This window comes from Mercenaria mercenaria, chromosome 13 (assembly GCF_021730395.1).
Source record: "Mercenaria mercenaria strain notata chromosome 13, MADL_Memer_1, whole genome shotgun sequence".
Classification (NCBI taxonomy): Eukaryota; Metazoa; Mollusca; class Bivalvia; order Venerida; family Veneridae; genus Mercenaria; species Mercenaria mercenaria.
The window spans coordinates 67,670,275-67,692,672 of NC_069373.1; the positions used below are offsets into that span (position 1 = coordinate 67,670,275).

General features: G+C 34.4%; 1 protein-coding gene across 1 annotated transcript in view; it reads left to right on the forward strand.

The window, feature by feature from the left end:
- Nucleotides 1-21,888, forward strand: part of LOC123528641 (transcription factor EC-like) — a 41,166-nt gene extending 19,278 nt beyond the window's left edge. The window contains exons 4-8 of the mRNA XM_045308517.2: nt 419-520; nt 7,644-7,776; nt 9,048-9,123; nt 16,755-16,902; nt 20,773-21,888. Of these exons, the coding sequence (XP_045164452.2) occupies nt 419-520; nt 7,644-7,776; nt 9,048-9,123; nt 16,755-16,902; nt 20,773-21,081 (768 nt within the window). The 3' untranslated portion in view covers nt 21,082-21,888. The remainder of the gene's footprint in view (nt 1-418; nt 521-7,643; nt 7,777-9,047; nt 9,124-16,754; nt 16,903-20,772) is intronic.
- The last annotated feature ends 510 nt before the right edge of the window (nt 21,889-22,398 follow it).

Consider the following 22,398-nt stretch of genomic DNA (forward strand, 5'->3'; position numbering starts at 1 on the left):
TGTTTTATATAAGTCATAAAGTACATAGCGTGCCCTTGTAGATAATTTCGGTATATTGAATAAAATCTTATTTAGTAAGCATCCTAATGTATAACACTCAGGCTACTACCTAGACATTCAAGTTTAGAATTAAGATCCGGATTTGAAATGAAAGTCCCTCTTTGAAAAAAAAAGGCATGCTTCGCATGCGGATGTCACAAATTCTAAAACAATGGCGCGCTATAACTTTAGTTCAGCTTGAAAATTCATGAAATTGTCTAACTTACATGCGCCGACCACCTTTTTGAAGATATTTCTTGTTAAGTGCCAATACGTAAATAATGAAATGTTCTTAAAAAAAACCTTTCTTTCATGATGATTAAGATTTGAATTTGCTTAACTCTCCTTACTATTTTAAGTTGAAAGTATTCTGTTTTAGGTCGACAGTATCCTAAACGACTTGCATGACCTTGACTCCCAAGAAAACATGGAGGATGATCTAAACTACATTACGCCATCCCTTTGCCATGCTGCGCCTGTGGTAAGTGCAAGAATGAGTGTATCAAATATGATTGTAAACGTCACATCTGCAAAGAAAACTAGGTTGTCTTCAATACTGTCAACACAATTAATGTAAATAAATATCAGATTTTAGCTCGATATCATAGGACGCGTATTACTGTGATAACATACTCCAAATTCACGACTTCAGTTTGATGCTTTCGCAGCAAATGTGTTTTTGTAAGTTTACCAGTAACTCGACCATCCAAAGAATAAATACATAAATTGCGCCCAACCGTTGATCGGCATCAGCGCCGCCGTTCGAGAAGGCGTCTACGTCCTGCTTTGGTTAAATTTGTGTTTTGGTATCCACTTGTGGGAATGGATTGAACTTCACGCGTTTGTTCACCGCGGTGATCACATGTTTCATAATTCTGTTTTCCTTTTAAACAAGGTTACCCATGTTTTAAGATATTTGTAGCAGTTTGAGTGAATATTTTGTATGCAAGCTGGTAAATTCAGTAAGTACTTACCAGTGGGAATGAACTGAAACAGCTAAAACGTGTTCATTATGATAATCTTACATTCATGTACAGTTTCTATATCTCCACTATGCTTTATTACAGACGAATGCCCCTTGTTTTTTTTTTTTTAAATTTGTAAACAACTATTTAACTTTTCTTATTGACAAAGCTTTTAATAGTTCAGTGTTGCTGTTCTCTGACATCTTTTATTTTCTGTTCCCTGCCATAGACCCAGAAGGAAATGACGAACTACCTTTTAAAGAATCATTGGAGCTACAAATTGTATGCATTTTTATAAAAATAATAATATAAATATAAGTTGTTTGCTTTTAACGATTTGAAAAACGGATTTATAACCATGGAATAGGATTAATGTTCGTTCTTCTATTAAACACAGGGCTAGCAGGGTTTGCACTTTATGATTTTTGTCGACTTTTCGTTTATGTTTCTTCCAATTTACAGACTCCGCATGTCCAACATCTGAATATTTGCAATGTGCTGAGTTTTCAAATTTTCCGTAAAATGTCATGTAAGGAGGGTAATAATATAAATTACAAACGTGTCTGAAATAATCACATTTCGTGATACCTAATAACGTTTGTCGAAAATATCATTTTCTAACATTTCAGTATTCGGATACCTTCCAAGAACACACAGTCCAGGACCACTTTCTGCCTTCAGTAATACGTGACTGGAAACTCTTCGCGTTCGCAGTGTAACAACATTATCTTCTTTCGAATATTATTTAAATAAAGATATCCGCCGCATATCTACATACTATCATATCTTACTTTCGATCTCATCCGTATAACGGCAAAAAACCGATAATAAAGGGAATGTACTGCGATTTGACGCTTTCCACACAAGCATTACGGGGTTACCGGTCAGATTATAATGTCGTTTACTATGATTTCTGCCAACTTCGCCTTTTCGCTTTGCCGCCTGCGATAAAGCGAAAAGGCGAGATTTTTGTTTTTGGCGCGTTGTCGCCTTTTTGCTTTGCCGCGGGCGCCAGAGCGAAAAGGCGAGATTAGCTTAAACGGTTTTTATTTCAATTAAGTAAACATAACATAAACATCGTTGTAACAAATACAGTTAGGATTAGGAAAAAAGTTACATGGTAACTTATCTGAATCCTTTTCCTAATACATACATCCAATAACATTTTGTTATGACAGGTAGCAACAAGATATGTACTGTTAAATGATTAAAACAATGTAGAAAAGTGATCTTAGAAAAAATAAAGAAGTAGAAACTGGAAAAAGGAACTGAGCATTTCTTCAACCTAATGTAGACGGATGAAAAAAAAACGACACAAAAAAGAAAGAAAACAATGTAAAAATATATATATATATATATATTCAGCTACTCGGGGACCCCCACCCATCAAACGTTGTGACTCGGATCAAAAGGCGAGACTGAGAACACGACAAGCGAAGAACCACAAGGCGAAATAGCGAGATATTTAAACGCGCCGTCAGCGGCGCATTAAAAACCTCGCCTTTTCACCTTGTCGCTTTGTCGCCGGGACAACCCGCCAGTACCAGAAATCTCGCCTTTTCGCTTTGTCGCCTTCCTGTAGCGCATGCGCTATATAAAATATACATTCTGTCATATTTCGTAACAATGGTGTGCTCATGTGCTACAGGAAGGCGACTAAGCGAAAAAGCGAGATTTTTCTTTTGGTGGTTTGTCGCCTTTTCGTTTTGTCCCGGACGATAAAGCGACCAGGCGAAAAGGTGAGATTTTTTAAAAATCTCGCTATTTCGCTTTGTCGCCTTCCTGTAGCGCATGCGCTGTATAAAATATACATTCTGTCACATCTTATACCACTACCAGTCTACTTAAAGTATCACACCTTAAGTTAACGAAACAGTACCATATAATTTTCGTAATGATATGACAACCTTGTGACTTCAGTACGCCGTACAGAAATATTCTCAAAATCTGTATACCATCATCAGTTATGGAATGAATTAGTACCTTCAGTTAGAGAATCGCCCTCCTTAAACATATTTAAAGCAAAACTGAAAGAATTGTTTAAGCCTCCAATTGTACCAAAGAGAAAATGCAGTTTATCATGTTGGATTAAGAATTAAATGTAGCATTCTTAACTATGATCTTTACAATAATCATTTATAAAAAGACGCCTTTTGTGAATGCGGAAACGGAAAAGAAAAGGCAGAACATTATTTCTTTATTTGTAAAAAAAAAGACTCTGATGAAAGACTTCGATTATTTCAATTAACCTGACAATTTCATCCTTTAAGCACAAAAATATTACTCTTTGGAAACGAAGAACAAAAAGAAGAAGAAAATAGTATAATATTTTAGCAGTGCAAGCTTTTATCCAACAATTAAATCGGTTTAAGTAGTATAATAAATTCAATAACCTTATATATCTTTCTTTTCATTTCTATTTATTACCTTTTATATACACTTTGTTATGAATGAAATTGTCTACTTATGTTCGTATTTGCTTGGACAAAGTATGACTTTATATAAGTTTATATAAGTTCTTATAAGTGTCAATTTATTTCAAGTGTGGGTTTCTTTTGGAACGGTCGGGATGAAGAGGTAGCTTCAAGAAACAATATAGTAGCTCCATTACAGAAATTTATTCTTTTGTGTTATTGTAATTGACAATTGTTTTGTTTGTTTGTTGTTTTTTCTCTCTCTCAAGTAACTTGCTCACATTAAATCTGTTTAGTAGAGTATAACATTGTTTCTATGGGAAGGACTGTATGCTGATGTTGAAATAACTCGTAGCCCGACCCGTCTGCTTTTTTTTTGTTATGAGTTAAAATTGTATGTACTATTGTGTGTATCTTTGAAACAGAGAGCAATAAAATATGATTAAACTAAACTTCTCATAACAGTGGTGTGCGCATGCGTTACAGGAAGGCGACAAAGCGAAAAGCGAGTTTTCCTTTAGGGAGTTGTCGCCTTTTTCGCTTTGTCCCGGGCGACAAAACGAAAAAGCGATATTTTTACGCGCCATTGAGGGCGCGTTAAAAATCTCGCTATATTGCCTTGTCGCATTGTTGTGTTTCGCTTGTCGAGTTCTAAATCTCGCCTTTTCGCTCTGGCAACAGCGACAAAGCCAAAAGACGACAACGCGCCAAAACCAGAAATCTCGCCTTTTCGTCCTGGCGCCCGCGACAAGGCGAAAAGGCGACAACGCGCCAGTACCAAAAATCTCGCCTTTTCGCTTTGTCCCATGGGATTAAAACTTGTCAAACTATATCACGGATTGTAAACTCACATTCCAATTCCCGCTGGGAATACGCTTAAAATGGGTTTCGCGATGTCCGGTGCTGGTGTTGCGCGTACAAAAAGACGAAACTGAGGTATGTGAAGTTATGATTTTGCTCAGTATGAGACAATAATAAATTTTCTCGAAAAGAATAAACTGCTATTGGACACAAATATGTCAATACATCATATATGTAAAATATCTGGTTTGTAATTTTTATGATTCGGCTCTATTATCACAAAAACTCTGGCGACACGAAGCGTGAAAAAGGTATGAAATCAACAAAAATGGCAGTGTCTGAATCTTGGGATATCTGACGCTTCTAATGATAAACTTACTGTAATAAAGTAGCGAATATCACATTTATTTGCTTCAAATCCTGCATACGGGGACATAATTGACAAAAAATCGTTGGGAATGGGATTGCGCCATGGGAATGGAGCATGTCAAACTTTTCTGTAAAGGTTGCGCTTACACATGTACTTTTATCGTTTCAATGGAAATAATTGGGATCATGATTTGGATTCCATCGCAGGTGAGGAAACACACGCATTGTATCATTGGGGTGGACCTTGGAAATGTTAGTGTAATTATAATGGAAATATAGTCATGAGGTAAACACGCATGAGTACTATATTTTATACCGCGCTATTATCATTGTCTATATCATTTGCATAAGTAAGTCCGTTACTTGTGGTTTATCTATACTGATACTGACTACGGTCAAAACTGATATGGCGTCGTAAGCTGACAGATTTATGTTGATTATATGGCAATTCGCGGACAAACAAATGGGCAACGTTTGGACTAACATTAACCAAATGCCATTGACTGCATTTACACAAATCTAATATTCCATGGTTAAGGAATACTGCTAATGAAGTTTCTTCTCTTCTGTCGAAGTATTGTTGTTGCAAGAACTAAGATATCTTCCTGCTGAAATGTTGCTACATAGGTCACACGTATATAAAAGAGCAATAATCAGGGAGAGGGTAGATCTACGTATCGCAAGGTTATGAGTTCGATCCTCGGGTGATGCTTATGGTCTCTGCTATGATAAAAGACATTGACTCTGAAATCATTTGTCCTCCAACTCTGAATCATGTGGAGAAGTTGGCACATACGGATCACAGGTTACTACGGGCTAGGTTAACTGCCCACCCAAACTTTACTGAAATACAGTTGAAAACACCACCAAATCCAAAAAGCCAACATCAGGTTTCCTGTTCTTATGTCGATTAAGACCATTTGAAGTCAGATTCCTTGAGGCAAATGTTACAGTTGTTTTAACCTCAATATGAACAGCAAATACTTAGTGTCTGCGCTGTTTGTATATTTTCGAAAACATTAAAATGGATTGTCTTTATTTGTAGTTGACCGTAAACTGCTATTATAAGGACACTGGCTACAAAGGAGTTTTGTGACAAAAACTAAATCAATAAAAATAAAATAAGAAGGAAACAAGGACATTGTAAAAACAATTGGGATGTAAAAAGAATTATTTGAGTATATAATGTATACGAGCAATTCCATTCTCGAGGCACAACCCAATTCCCGATTATTTTTTGCCAATCTTTACCCCCTAAACAACATTTTATTCAAGACTGTTTTACACGTTTTTGATCATCAAATGCGTGACATTTCCAGAAAGATGGCACAAGGGTTAGAAAATCTATTTTTTATGATTCCATACTTTTTTGACTGTTCGAGTCAGCAGAGTTTTCGTGATAACAGGGCTGATTCTTAAACTCATAAGCTGGTAATTCACACATATGATCTTTATTAATCTTTGTGTCGAATAGAATTCTGCATTTTTCGAAAACACTCTTAAATGTGTCATTATTTACAAAAACAAAAACCCACCTACCTTGATATTGTATATTTTGATGCGCAACACCATCACCGGACGTCGCGCAACCCATTTTAAGCGTGTTCCCAGCGGGGATTGGATTGCGTGTTTACCACCCGTGTATATGTAGAATCTGAACTGATATGAATATAAATATAAATACATGTGGGATAAGAAATAAGGTGATACGTTAATATAAGCAGGACAAACACCCACCAAAACTAAAAGAGAGAGCATAAATTTACGTGATAAGACAACGCAACAGAACGACGATACGTTCTGCGAAAATGTCACTTCGCATTATCAGTCGTCTTTTTGCACTTTGTTGAGCGTCGTAATGCATTGCCGTACGTCGTATTGTGTCGAGGTCAACAAAATGCAGAACGCAACATTGCCACAATGCGAACTGACATCGTGGCATTACGATACAACGTACGACAACGCAAAGTGAAATTGCGATCTATCGTACGTTTGACGAGTGTTGGGTGTCATTTTGCATCCTCGAGGTAATGTATTGTCACATCGAATTGTAGCGATGCCACTTCGCATGTGTCGCCCTGTAAGCGCGACGGGTACATTACAACGGGCACGAGCAGAATTTCGCACATTGCGCACTTTCTTACATCCGCAATTTTTGTATCCTGTAATAGCTTTTAAAGTGGCGTTATGCGCATCTTACTGCGCGCAGTGTGATTTTCGTGAATGTTTTATAAAAGCAATTTTCGGTTGCTGTGCGCTTAAATGTGTTAAATTAGCGATAATGCGCATAAGTATTTAAAGTTGATGCTTTAAAAATAAAGAAATCGGACTTATAAAATAATAGTTCTTTTCTTCAGTCTTCTACGACGTGATCTCCCTTACCTATAAAAGGGAAGCAACTCCTGCGTGCCGTTGACTTTTCTTAAAAAGAATGCCCCAGTCAAAATACGAAAAGTCATATTTGGAAAGTTATTATTTCGTACTGGTAACAGGAAGTGGTTAGTATACTGGGTTAAAAGCTATAATTTCCTCCACCCTTTTTACACACACATCTATTTTTACTTGAAAAATGCGCATACTTCCACTTTAATGAAACTTATATTTTATTTTTAAAACTACTGTACTGCAGATGTAATATATTTCTTTATTCAAATTGATACCAACAAAGTTATGAAAAAAATCATGATGTTATGTTTGTTTTCAATGTTGTGGGGTCAGGTGGCAGAAAGTTGTGAGCAACGAAAGATGACACAATTTCAGCCCGACGGGAATAAATACAATTAGCCCCACTGTCTACAAGAAACATTAAAAACAAATACATGTATCTAAAATGTAAGAGTATTCCCTTGAAATGGTATTATAAACCATTTTAAGTAGATCTAACTTATTTCGACTCATCTAAGTTGCCACTGATTATCATAATTCGAGTTTTCAGGAAATAGAACGTAATACATTGTACGGGCAGTAGAGATTAGTTTGTGGAACTAGACCGTAACTTCGAATTTTTGACTGAGATGAAATAGAGATACTGAGTACACTTATTTTGTAATTTCAGGCACCAGTGGTCCCGAACTGCATGTTCCCTATGCACAAAGGACCAGCTCCAACAACTCTTGCAACCGCTCCACGAGAAAACAGTGCCAAACCATGGGACAAGGAAAGAAAAAAGAAAGAAAACCATAACATGGGTTTGTATCTATACTTTATATATCATGCCCTTTCAGAAGTTTACTTATCCCTTACCCTGCTAAATTTCTATAATGAACTTGTCCATCTTTCAATTTGGACAGCACCATTAACTGTTAAAAGGGGTGCTTACAAAAAAGATACTGACTGAATGGCGAACAGTACAGACCATGATCCGTGCAGTCTGGTCTTGGTCTGCACTGGTCGCAAAGACAGAATCAATTGCCGCCAGCAGGCTGAGGGTTAAGTACAACTGATACTTCTTTTTTCAAAAACAGTTATAAAAATCTCCCCAAATAATTTTCCATTGGGTAATTTGATGCCTGTCTGGTGGCGGTAAAATTAATGCGTGTCGATTAATATCTTTAACGAGATGTAGGCTATTTTCTTCATATTTTTGTAATATAACAGATCATTGATAGATACCATGACCTCTTTAGGATAATGGAAAACATATGCTCTTCTTCTTTCGTTTTAGACTTTTATTGGTCAAAAACATTTCGACATATGTCACCTAGGACAGGATCTTAAATACTTGCCTAAAATCTAAAAGCTTTTACCGAGTTTAAAGAACATGAAAACAATTCATTATATATTCGAGTGATTTTATATTTGCAGCAAGTTTACCTCCCGTCTGAATATTTTTCACATCAAATGTCTGTTTTGAAATAAATTTATTCTGAAATTGAGAGCACAATGAAACGTCAGCCGGGTGTGTGATACATTTAAATAAAGCATCTGATATAACAAATAAATAAATAAATAGCACATAACCGAATACAGCACATATATATATATACAGCATGAAACTATCAATATCTTGCTCATACTGTTTTTACTTTTTACATGTTTTAAAGTTAAATGACGTTTTAGTTTTAAAAGAGAATTAGTTTAAGAGCTCCATCAAAATGAATTAATTTCTGTTAAAAAGAAGTGTGAAATCATGGCAAAATATTACCAGCTTCTTATATGGTTTTGTCTTTAAAGGGAGGTAATAAAAGTAAAATTAATAGAAAAAGGATTTCTGATGCGAATTTTACACATTGCATTATGCCATAAACCTACCATTTCGTTCTCAAAATATGAATATTTAAAATATGTTGCTTTACAGACCACCTTTAAGCATTTACCTAGTCACATGCTTTACAAACTCACGTGTTTGACGTATGAGTGACGTGTGAGTGACAGTTTTACGATATATACACAAGATAGTTTACATATTCGTTTGTGGAATATAATTTATTGTTTATTATATTTAAGACGATGTTTTCAGTTGAAAGGAGGAGAAGAATTCATATAAACGAAAGAATAAAGGAGCTTGGATCGTTGCTGCCTAATAATGGGGACACGTAAGATATGTTTCTTATTTGATATTTTCATAATTGATTCAAATAACTTTGGGGACTGTAGTTGAGGAATTGACCACATAGCCAGGAGATGCAGGGTTATTAGCTTTCTTTTACAAATACAGGAGATGTCTTCTCATTATATTATGAGGCTCCAGATAGGTAAGAAACCTGCAAGCTTCTGTTTCAACTGAAATGCTCGAATATATATATATATATAAGAATAATAAAGCTTAACTCGCATGTCCATAGGCTTCGCAATGCTTTTAGAATGTCCATAAACATTGTCGGTGTCGTAAAAGTTACACTGAGACCAGAGGCAGTGTTTTGCACCGTCTTGTACCTTCAGTGTATCTAAAAGAAATTGCAATTTCTTTTCCGCTAAAGCACCAAGACAGAAAGTTATGATACAAAATACAGGCCTGATTTGTCTTCTGCATTTTCATGAAAATGTCCTTCAAGATCAAAGCCTATTTCTATTTGAGAAAATCAAGTCGATGAAGAGAATGTATTCTGTAAATCACCTACCCATTCACAAGTCATCTTTGAGTTGTACTTCTGTAATATAATTTGAGAATGTTCATGTATTGTTAACTCATTTTTAATGTATCAAATTAAGAAATGCACAAATCTTACATATTTCCAGTGAAATATTACATTGCCTTGATTTATTTTCATTGACCTGGAGATTAAGTGAATTGTGTTTGCTGTGTGGTGGCAGAGTCAATTGGAACTTCCACAAACAGTCACTCATTTGTCCAAAACACTTTCATTAACTAGTAGTTTTTACTTTCGCACATATATTACAAAATCGTTTGCTAACAATTGTCTGTCTGAAATGGCTTTATAATGCACCATGTCTTGCTGAGTTTCAAAATTTGTCGTGGAGAACATCAATAATCCAGTCAAGTAGGATGTACTTAAGCTGATTTGCGCTAATGTTGTTGTCTGAAATTGCTTTGAAATGCACCGTTTTGTCTTGTGAATTTTCAAACATTTTCGGGAAGGTCTTTCGAATCTCAATCCTTACTTGTACTATAATTATTTCGGCTAATAGGGTTTACATTTCAACATAATATGCTCAGATTTTTTTATTTGAAATTTGCCTTATGTTTTTTCTAGATTTCTTGATGAGGACCCCAACACCCCTATCTTTCCAATGAACCAATTTACCTTTGTCCGAAATATTCAGGCTAGAAGTGTGTACTTTTCAACCTGACTTGTTAGAAGTTTTGTGTCTGAAATAGTTCTTAATCACAATTTGGATATACAGAATTTCAAAATTCTTTGGGAGGACCGCGGACTACTCACTCCTACATGTACTCTAATCATCTAGATCTCGTGTTGTACATTTCATCTTCCATCCTCCTCGGTCAGATTTTGTTGTCCGAAAATTTTTAAAATGTGCCATTTTCATTGGAGATTTATTTTAATATGTCTAAGGGAGACCGCCAATTCCCGCCTTAAAGCAGCATGCCTCCAGATCGTTCGACAACCAAAAAAGATATTTTTAGATATCTTGAAATAAATGCTATATTTCTTAAGAAGGCTTTAAAACTTAATTACTGACAAACTTTATGTTACGGCGCGGTCATATTTTTTTCTTGATTTGGAACTTTTAAAATATTTTAGAAACAGAAATTCATATTTTAATGTTCATAATATGACCAAACTTCAATTTGAAAGAATGATTATTTTTTAGCCAAATCTGTAGGTATGCTGCTTTAACATTTGACACGATTCTATATGCTTCTGTATTGTGGCATGTAACTTAATAGATACAGATCCATGTTCCAAATTAATAAATCTAAGTCTGTACCTAAGCCAGTTGAATGTGCCAACATCCCTTCCCTGATAAAAAAATCTTCCTTGGTATTTTTGGGTCTAGTTACGGCAGGAATAAATGTATTAAGAATACATATGGGCTATGATAAAAGATGCCAGGATGGAACTACACAGATCAAATCAATGATCGAGATATGTACTTGAGAAATTCCGAACACATTTTACAAATTAAAAAAAGACTTATGAAAATAACACTAAAATGAAAAATGAGAGAAAGTAGTATTATAGAAATACGATTAAATAGAATTTTATGAAGTTAAAAATAGTAGTACAGTCAATCTTGCTAAAGAGACCACGTCTATTAAGAGATCACTTGCATTAAGACACAGGTTTTCAGGTACATTTTGCGTTGTTAAAGAACAACTTATATCTTATAAAGAAACCTTTTGTGTTAAAATATTCCTATTTGTCTTGCTCCTACCTGGTCTCCTTATGCAAGTTGTACTGTATTTAAGAATGCTGATATGACTAACAACCCTTAAATCACCACAACGATATTATGTTTACGTCTCGTCGACGTGATATTTAGCGCCATGTATGCATCTAATATAGCTCTAATACTTTACTTAATAGCATGTTTAAAACGAAATGTCACATTGCACAATAGTTTTGATTAATTTTCGCACATACTAAGTTGGTTATTCGCTTTGCAGAATAATTCGCCATCATTTTTGTCCAAACGGAATTCTTCCGCAAGACGTATTACCATTTCCGGTCCAGGTGTGCATAAACAAAGGAGCGTGATGACCTACGTGCGTGCGCGAAGAAACGGTTCTATCATATTGATCCTAAATTTTACAATAAAGCCATATATGAATCGAAATAACTTATAGCAAAACAGTGTTTGAACACTATTTACACTCTCGGGCGGTCAGTGTCGTTCGAAATAATTTCACGAGGGCGCGCGACATATAACCAACCTTCGTGTAAAAATAGTGTTAATTGTTTCTTAAATAATTTATAGCAAAACTGTGTTTTAACACTATACAGGACAGGCGGTTATACGTCGGGCGTTATGAATTATTTCGTACGACGTATAACCGCCGGAGTGTATAAATAGTGTTCAAACCCGATTTTGCTATATTATTTCGATTCTAATATCTTTTATTCTAGAATTTAGACCAAATATGATAGAACTGTTCCTTCGTGCATATTTGGCGCCAAATGGTAGGTCCTTACGCTCCTTTGTTCATACACAGGACCGGAAATACGTCTTGCAGAATAGTTCTAGTAGGGCGCAAATGATGGCGAATTATTCTGCACAGCGAATAACCAACCCGGTCTGTTTGTAAAATAATCAAGACAGTTCTATGTGAAACTTCGTTTTATACATGTTTTTAAGTAAAATATTTTATCAAAATTGAAAGCTATACTTCTCGATGCATATATGGCGCTATTTTTTTTTCGACGTGACGTCAACATAATATCGTTGTGGTGATGGCATATTAGAATTCTATTTCAAATGTTTAAATTTCAATGACAACATCGGTGATAAGCATCAGGACATATACACTGAAGCTTAAATGGTTAAAATATCAATGAATAGTTATTATAGATATATGTCAGGAAATTAAATCACGGAGTAATGGGAAAGCCAGAAATTTAGATGAACATATTAAAACATTATTCCCTATTATCGATTCAATTGTTTCGCATATTTATCTTATTTTTTTTCGGCTCAGATTCTAAGAACAGCCGAATACCTAAATTGAATATACTTAAAATGACATTCATGAAACACCTTACTCCTAAGTTCTAAGCTTCTTCCGAAGTAGACTTCGTGAAACGGGCCCCAGGAATATAGGGATAATTAACTAGCTATATAGCACTATTAGATATACGTTTCCAGAGATATAAAGTACACTAGACTATTATCATATATAAAATGTAATCCTTCCACTCGTTTAAAAAAGTTTTTCGACCAATTTAATTAATTATTGAGCGTATTCCATTTCAAATGAAATTCAGTTTGTGATAGCTTGTTGAACTATGGTTACGGTGTAATTTTCTAAAATGATGAAGCAGACGAAGAACGGCAATGAACGTAAACTCAAAGTGAACACTACTAAAAGCAAAATTCTATTGTTTTTAATGGACAACAGTTAGGAATTGTTAGTGGATATGAATATGTAGGCATTTTCAAGTAGACATATTCCTTTTTAAATGCAGAAAAGCTAATTGCTAAACAAAGAGCATAGGGAATGTATAGCAGTAGGGGAAACTTCCCGTTCGGTAAGTTAGCCTTGGTTTATTTTATCCTTATTTCCTGAATGGGAAACTTGATACTAAATACATTTGCATTGTAACTTGCTTTTCATTCGGGAAGTAATGTAATTTTTTTTTGACTTGTTTCATTCAAAGGTACAGGTGGATAAGATCATTCAAAGGTACCTGTGGATAAGATCATTCAAAGGTACCGGTGGATAAGAATATGAATGGTATCGTTAAATGAGCCTTGCCATGAGAAAATCAACATAGCGGCTTTGCGACCAGCATGGATCCAGACCAGCCTGCGCATCCGCGCAGTCTGGTCAGGATCCATGCTGTTCGCTAACAGTTTCTGTTTCTGCAATTCCAATAGATTATAAAAGCGAACAGCATGGAGCCTGACCAGACTGCGCGGATGCGCAGGCTGGTCTGGATCCATGCTGGTTGCAAACCCACTATGTTGGTTTTCTCATGGCACGGCTCAAATGAATTACACCATTGTGAACATGAGAATTATGTCTTAATTTTTATCGTTCAGTTTTTAGATAAATAAAATTTTATTTAACATTGAAATTATTAGATTTTAATATTTCCCGAATTGGAAACGTAACTTCCCGATCGGGAAACTCATTCACAATACAATATATATATAGATTAACATTGAATTGCTTGTCTTTCATATAATAATTCAGTTACAAATATAATACTAATAAGACATATCTTAACATGCTCAAGATGATTGCTGAAACAAAATAATATTTCTAGATACTTCAACACTTATTTGTGACAAATACACAGTTTATACTAATACACAAACAGTCCTTGTTTTAAATGTAAGGATGATTAAAATTATACCTGTCAGGATCCATGCTGTTCGCTAACAGTTTCTGTTTCTGCAATTCCAATAGATTATAAAAGCGAACAGCATGGAGCCTGACCAGACTGCGCGGATGCGCAGGCTGGTCTGGATCCATGCTGGTCGCAAACCCACTATGTTGGTTTTCTCATGGCACGGCTCAAATGAATTACACCATTGTGAACATGAGAATTATGTCTTAATTTTTATCGTTCAGTTTTTAGATATCCTAATAAAATTTTATTTAACATTGAAATTATTAGATTTTAATATTTCCCGAATTGGAAACGTAACTTCCCGATCGGGAAGCTCATTCACAATACAATATATATATAGATTAACATTGAATTGCTTGTCTTTCATATAATAATTAAGTTACAAATATAATACTAATAAGACATATTTTAACATGCTCAAGATGATTGCTGAAACAAAATAATAGTTCTAGATACTTCAACACTTATTTGTGACAAATACACAGTTTATACTAATACACAAACAGTCCTTGTTTTAAATGTAAGGATGCTTAAAATTATACTAGTCCAAAGGGATTTTGGTTTAAACTATATTTTATTCATATAAAATACACATATACAATATGAAACGCTACATAATTAAGTTTTTTTTTTGTTGTTGGATTGAACGTCGCACCGACACATGATAGCTCATATGGCGACTTTCCAGCTTTAGTGGTGGAGGAAGACCCCAGGTGACCCTCCGTGCATTATTTCATCACGAGCGGGCACCTGGGTAGAACCACCGACCTTCCAGCTGGCTTACGGAAGGTCGGTGGTTCTACCCAGGTGCCCGCTCGTGATGAAATAATGCTAAAGCTGGAAAGTCGCCATATGACCTATCATGTGTCGGTGCGACATTAAATAATAATAATAATAATAATAATAATAATAAAAAACATAATTAAGGTAGAAAGCTAAGCTTACTTGAAACTGTCTCCTTGCGTCATATTTTGATATTCTGTTTTGAGAACATGTTAACTTCACAATGTTTACTGGTGATATTGATAGAGGTTAGTGTTGTGTGATTCGGATTGATTTATATGTGTGGCAGTCTTTGTTATTGTAGTTAAATAATCCATCATCATTTAAAATTTAAACTGCTGGGTTAGTCAATGGTGATATGAATTTCTTTAATATTTTCCAGTAATCTTATGGTTTGAGGTTTTCATCATTTTACTTTATCTGACAGGTTTTTTTAGAATGATGTGTTTTTGCATTTCTAAGGAACTGGGTTGCTTTATTTCTTATTTGTCTGTATATAGTAAAGTGATGTTCGCGCTGTGTACTTTTCGCCTTTTTTGTCGTATGCTCTTTTTCTTTTTCTGATGAGTTTTCGTATTTCATTGTGCATCCATGGAGGGTCGGCTGCTCTAATTGTAGTTACTTTGCTAGGGACATGTTTTTATATGGAAATATTATATGTTGAGTGATATTATTTGCATATGATTCAATGTCATCATCTGGTAGAGAGCACAAGTTGGTAGATGCTGCCCCTTGTCTCAAGCTGTCGTAGTCGCATTGGTCATATTTCCATACCATTTTTTTGTAAGTCTTTAGTTGTGGCTTAGAGTAGTTGAGACAACAATATATAGAACAGTTAAAATCTGATATTATGATCAAGGAATGGATCTCCAACACCTGATGTGCACACATTACATGTGGATGAAACAGGAAAATAGGTGTATGAGAGTTAGATGATTCAGTGAAATGTGTGGGTTCTTTAATTGTGTCATGTTATACTAGTATTGTGTGGCTATGTCATTAACTCTTCTTTGTGTTATAGGCTTGAGCATATCTAAGCTGAAGTAACTTTAAATTGTTATGTGACATATGTTCGTATCAAAAGCAAGACCAATTTAGTTTTCTATACTGGACAAAACAAGACGAGCAGAAAATTGAGAGGAGGGTAACATGTTCCATAAAAAAATTCTTGTGTATTGTTCTGAGTTCTATCCAAATACATTCAGTTCCATCCGGCTCCAGGTCATGTCTTCGAATAGTTGGAATATGACTTTTTACATAAACAAGAACCCCGCCATGGTTATCTCCTAATCTGTCTTTTCTAAATGGAGCAGTAAATTTTCAAAGCTAATGGAACCCGAATCAGTATTACTGCCTAGTTCTCCTTGCAAAATATTCTGTTTGTGTGGAAAGGTGGTCATAATTCTGGCGAAAGAAATGCAATTCAGTGTAAAATGTTTACATTCCTGCTCGAGAAGCTCTGAAGTTAAGAAAAAGAAAAGTTAAAAAAAATCTTGATAAGACATTAAAAAGAAATCTAAACGGTAAAAATTTAGATAATGTACAATCTAAATTTAAATTTGCATATTTCATTTAATGACAACAAGTATTCTCATAGGCACCGGGCCTTTTGGCCTTTTGATTGAAACATGTAAAAAATAAAATAAATAAAAGCGATAATTTTACTTGCCAAGCAGGAAACAAGTAACAATATTAAATTCTAATAACAAGTGTCCCGTTCGGGAAGTAGGGAAAAACCTTAAATTGAAACAGGAAGTTTCTCCTACTGTATAGTCTCATTAAGAACACGAAATCCCTTTACCTTCCTATTGATATGCAGATAGATGTTTAGTGCACTTGTTGTTTTACCGTACATGAAATGACAAAGTGGACCTGAGAAGTATATACCGTATAATATGCCATATTCAAATTTACATAAAACTTCTAAAGATTTTATACTGTTTTAGCAAATTACGACACAACAAAGGGTCTGTGCTTAAGGCAACCGTCGACTACATCAAACAACTGCAGAAAGAAAAAGAACGTTTCGACAAGATAGAGGAAATGGTCAGACAAAACTACATTTTATACAAGAAGATGTTGTTACGAATACAGGTACGAACAAACGAGTAAACTGGTAATACTGAAAAAATAAGAAAAAGAGGCAGTGTTTATCTTAACCCTTACTCGGATAAATTTCTACAATAAACTTGACCATATTATTTTCAGTTTGTACAGTACCATTAACTGTTAAAAGGGGTGCTTAACGAAAAGATACTGACTGAATGGCTAACGGTGCGGACCATGATCAGACTGCACAGAATCACTTGCCGTCAGCAGTCTAAGAGTTATTTGATTTTCTGTTAGGTTTGCTCTTAAAATGGTCGAATTCGAAACTGGTTACGGCTGAATAAAAAAACCTAGTACATATCACTGTGCACTTAACGTGGGAGTAGTTCTAAATTTGTTTATATCAACCGGAATAAAAGTTCCTTAAAGGATTATTAAAACATTTCAGCACATATATCAAAGATTGCATTGCAGCATTTGTATATATCAACGGTCATATTGAAATTTCAGTTCTGCAGTTTATAGCAGTTTTTAAATTCATTATTTTCACCGATCGTTTTTTATCAGTCAACATTAAATTGCGATTCAAATTATTTAAATTTGTCAAAAAATTGTCTTGAAAATTACGTATATATCAACTATGGTGGCATATTTCTGCCACGAGATAGCTAGGTAGTTATCACAATAATTTGTTAACTTTCCAGGAAATGCGTGCATTTTTTTCCCCGAAAACATTTCAGTAATAAATAATATTTTCTAAATATTTTCATTTTATTTCCTGAAAATGTTTAACGCAAAATTCCGCGTTAATGCTTGGAACTGCCACAAAATGCTCGGTAACTATCACGATAATATTTCAAACTATCTAGCAAAGTTGTGCTTTTTTTCTGAAAACATTATCGCAATACATTATTTTTTTCTCGATATGCTTTTTTTTTCGGGAAACTTTAGGCTATTGCGAAAAACTTTTCAGAAAAGTTCGAAATATCAAGATAATTTCCGAACGTATCGAGAAAACTTATCTAGCAAATAAATGACAGTTACGGGCTTTAACACAAAAGGTATTGAGAAAATAATGTAAATTACCGCAATAATATTTCCATGAAACCTTCTACTATTGAGAAAATCTTTTCAGAAAACTCCGCTTTATCAAGATACTTTTTTGATGTATCGCGATAGCCACCATAATCAACGGTTCAATTGGAATCAAAGCTCTTAAAATTAATTATATTAACAATTGTATTACATTTATCAAACATTTGAATGGAATTTTTTATTTCAATTTTTTTGTATATAGCGACAATTTGATTTGAATTCAAGATTATGAAAAAAAAATATTAAATTAAAACTGCCAAAGATTTGCATAGTTATATTGTTTATATCAACAGTTGCACTGAACGTATTTCCATAAAATCATGAGAATGAATAATTCATTGCGTTTGTTAATTTATGTATATATTATAACAGTCTAACTGGAATGCCATTTCTTTAAATTATGCTTGTAAGCAATATTATTACATTTTCAGTACGTATGTAATATCAAAAGTTTATTCGATTTCAATTTGCTTGAAGTAATGCTAATCCCCTTTGAATATACTAATGTTGCGCTGGCATAATTTATGAACTAGTAAATGTTTTTAAATGTACGAGCATTCCAGCGAAATAGATCAGATTTTTAAATACTGAATCATTCAATCTATCAATTAACTGAATTCAAAGACAAATACACAACTCAGTCTTTTACATTTGTGTTCTTTTCTAATTTTATTTCTGTCATACTAGTATATCATACATAATACTCGTACATAATTAGATTCGTATCAGTGGAAATATTGCGCGACTTTAGGATATCATTCCGCGAAAGAACGAATGCATATTTCTCGATGCAAATCTACAATTTTTATTTCATACACATTCTACAATTATAACTATTACATAAACGATATTTTGTTCTTTAACCTTTAAATTGAAAATATCGTCGTTAAAGAACTTTTTAAACGCGATGGCATGCATGAAACTGACTTCACAAATAACAATTAATAATAAACAACTCTATTCTATACAACATTTCAGCTTTATTGTCCTTGATCAAGTATAAATGTTCTGAGATGTGTCGTAAATATCACATTTCGACCATGTTCATTGCTTTCTCAGTAATCATCTCAGAACATTTATACTTGATAAAGGCGAATAAAGCCGAAACATTGTATAGAATAGATTTGTTTATTATTAATTGATATCATCAATCCCTTTAGATTTTATACTTATGTCACAAATAACGTCACGCCCCCGAATTGTTTTACAATATTGACGTTCATATATTATATCGGGTGCATGGCATCATTTGTGACTTCATGTGTGCTGTCGCATTTAAAAGTTCTTTAACGACAACATGTTTAATTTCACTCAGATTGAAGAACAAATCTATATCATTTGTAAAGAAATAACAAGTGTAGATGCCTATGTAAACAAAAGGTTATAAGATTTGCTTCGAGAAATTTGCACGTGTTCTTTCGCAGAATGATATTCCGTTCCTAAAGTAGCGCAATATCTCCGCTGAAGAACTCGTGCGTATTTTTCAATACAAATTTACTAACCTATATTTAACCATAAAACATCATCGTAAAATGGACTCTACTACTTTGTAATATCAGATATAAGCGTCTAATATTTAGATATATCGATATTGAACATACTTCTACAATATGTATATTATGCATTTCCATAAACAGTTGTATTACTGAGTATAAATGCCAGGCTGAACATTTATACTTACCCAAAAATAGTCGACAGTTTTAGTTACGTGTCTCGAAATATCGAGTTACTGAGTCAAATTTTCGAGATACGAAGTCGAAATATCGAATTTCTTAGTTATATAATATGAGGCGTACACTTAGTCTACATGAATCTTTAATTATGAGTGCAACCAAAAATCGGTTAGCTCGAGTCTAGAATATGCAACCGAGTGTTTTCAAACTTGTGTGTTTAAATCCTTCCGCCTGTTAAAGGCCGAAATTATTGATGGGCTACTTTGGTTGACTAAATAAGGTATTAAAATGTACTTTGCGGATACATCTACCAAAACACATCAGGATATTGTACCCGGTATGCAGAGACTTGAACATTATACTACTATACATCAATGTTTGACCTACCAAAACCACTTTGACTACACTAGATGCCGATCTGTGTCATGAATATATACCTAATTTTACATGTTTAGTATGTTCCTATGACAGCGGCTCATATTAACATTCTAAGTTCGAAAACTATCAGGTCACCATTTAAAATCTAGAGCTTCCCAGGTACCCAATCTTGGTAGGACTACACGTTCATGTAGGATATGTGTTCTATTTCCTGGCCATATGGGCTAAGACAGGGTCAAAAACCTTCCAGAATCAAACAAAGCTACCCGGCGGTTACACATGAGAAGACTCAAATTGTTTCTGGTCAGGACCTATATATCTACGCATACTATAACAGTTTGTATCTCGATATTTTGAATGCTCCTCAGTATGTTGACTGATTTTGGACATTTCGTTATATCATAATTGCGTGCACGCGGCTTAAGTAGCACATTTCATTGTGTCGTCCTGGCAACCGCGCCAACGTGCCATAACGAAATTTTGAAAGTTTTGTGTGTCGTGGCGCTAAATCAGACACCATACTTCAATATACCGTTTTGTTTGCTTAAAGATCTTCCAAATATAAATATAAATCTCATGAAACGATAAATATCCATAATTAATGCCTGCAAACGACTGTTCGCCTATTTGATTCTTAGATTTATCCCTGGTAGAATACTGAGAATTTAAACTTTATCCGTCACTGAAAGCATCCGTAGTGGATTTTACCTCATTTTCATTAGCTTGGATTAGAAATTAGGTTAGACTCTGATGATTGTTCTATTTGCAGAGGCTGGAGGCTATAATGAATATTCTGAGTTTGAACAAAATCTTTCAAGACAGCTTACAAGAAATAGCTTCCATTGCACAGACGCATAAAGTGAATACTATGACCATATCTTCACAAGTTAAATCAGGAGGACCCCAGTCGGTCCCGTCGGGGACCAACGCTCATGCAAATACAACATCGGCCAGGAACCAGTCCGCCGCAATGTTTTCAGCAGAGACGGAGAACATGGACTATGATGACGTCATGAGTGATTGTTCTGATGACTCATTGTATTCGTCCTCATCTGGAAGTCCGAACAGCTTAGCCTAAGAGGCACTTATAGAGAGTGAATAAACTATATTTATAAAGATATATGTAACTTTTTAATTGTACAGCAATCGCTTACATTTCCTTTGTTCAAGAGTCATGTTATATGTTAAATGGGATATGAAAGTCTGCAAACGATTCATAAAGAGAATACGTAGAATCATAAAGACCATTTAAAACCATTCTTTCAACGCTTAAAAAATCAGAATCGGATGTGTTTTTAAAACATTTAACATTTTTAGACTTGGATTACAAATTTAGAATGGCGGATTTTGAACTTTTTGACTTCTCTGACACACTTAATCAGAGTATTTGTTATAATGTCTTTGAATTTAAATATAAGTATGCTATAATATCTAGCTTCTTTCTCCCTTGTGAAAGAGATACTATATTGCTAAGACTTGAATAACTATCACACTTACTTAAGTGTTTCAACGTTGCATTTATTCGCGATTGTAACCACTAAGATGAACCGCCGGCTGACATTTGCATTATTTTCGTAAAATATAAGATACAGAAGCCTGTGCTATTTCCTCAAAACAAGCTGACAAATTTTATATAATTTTGACAACAGCGAAAATGAAAATTAACAATTCGAACACAAAAACACTTAACATTAATAATTTATATATTATGTCACCATAAATGGGACCACAAAGTCAAAGTAATAACTGACTGGTTGGCTCTTAAAACACAATAAGTATATTATGTGAGACTTATATTTGACTTCACAAGAAAAGGGGCACATTTGTGTTGCTATTATGTTGTCTTTATGTCTAATGTAACTATTAAACAAGAGTTTACAACCTATCATTGCCTTTATTGTAACTTTGGGTAAAACCGCCACATGAAGTTTTGATAGAAACGTATCTACCATTCCTTCATAAAAAAGGTCCGTGTTTTATAATTTATTATTTCGAAATTTCGACTTATGTCATAATTTCTATTCACTCAAACAAAATTTCGAATTGCGTACTCTGAATTTCGAGTTAATAAATAACACTCACCTGACACTAATCCTTTTCTGTAATTTATGCCTATAGTTTTTAAAATGCCCATTGCTAACAAGCCTTCTAGTCATGTATCAAATCTTAGTTGATTTCTGGGGCGTTCGTTTTGCGTATTGATAGATACATTACCCCGATTCTTATGAATACAGATAGAATAAAACAAAAACAAGAAGAAAAACAAAAAATAGGAAGATAAAAAAAAGGAATTGATTTAATGGTATATCATGAAAGTAACTGGATTCCAGCGGGAAATAAGTGGCCCGTTTTGTTCTAGGCGACCAACTGTCGAGTAGATGATTACATGGTACCA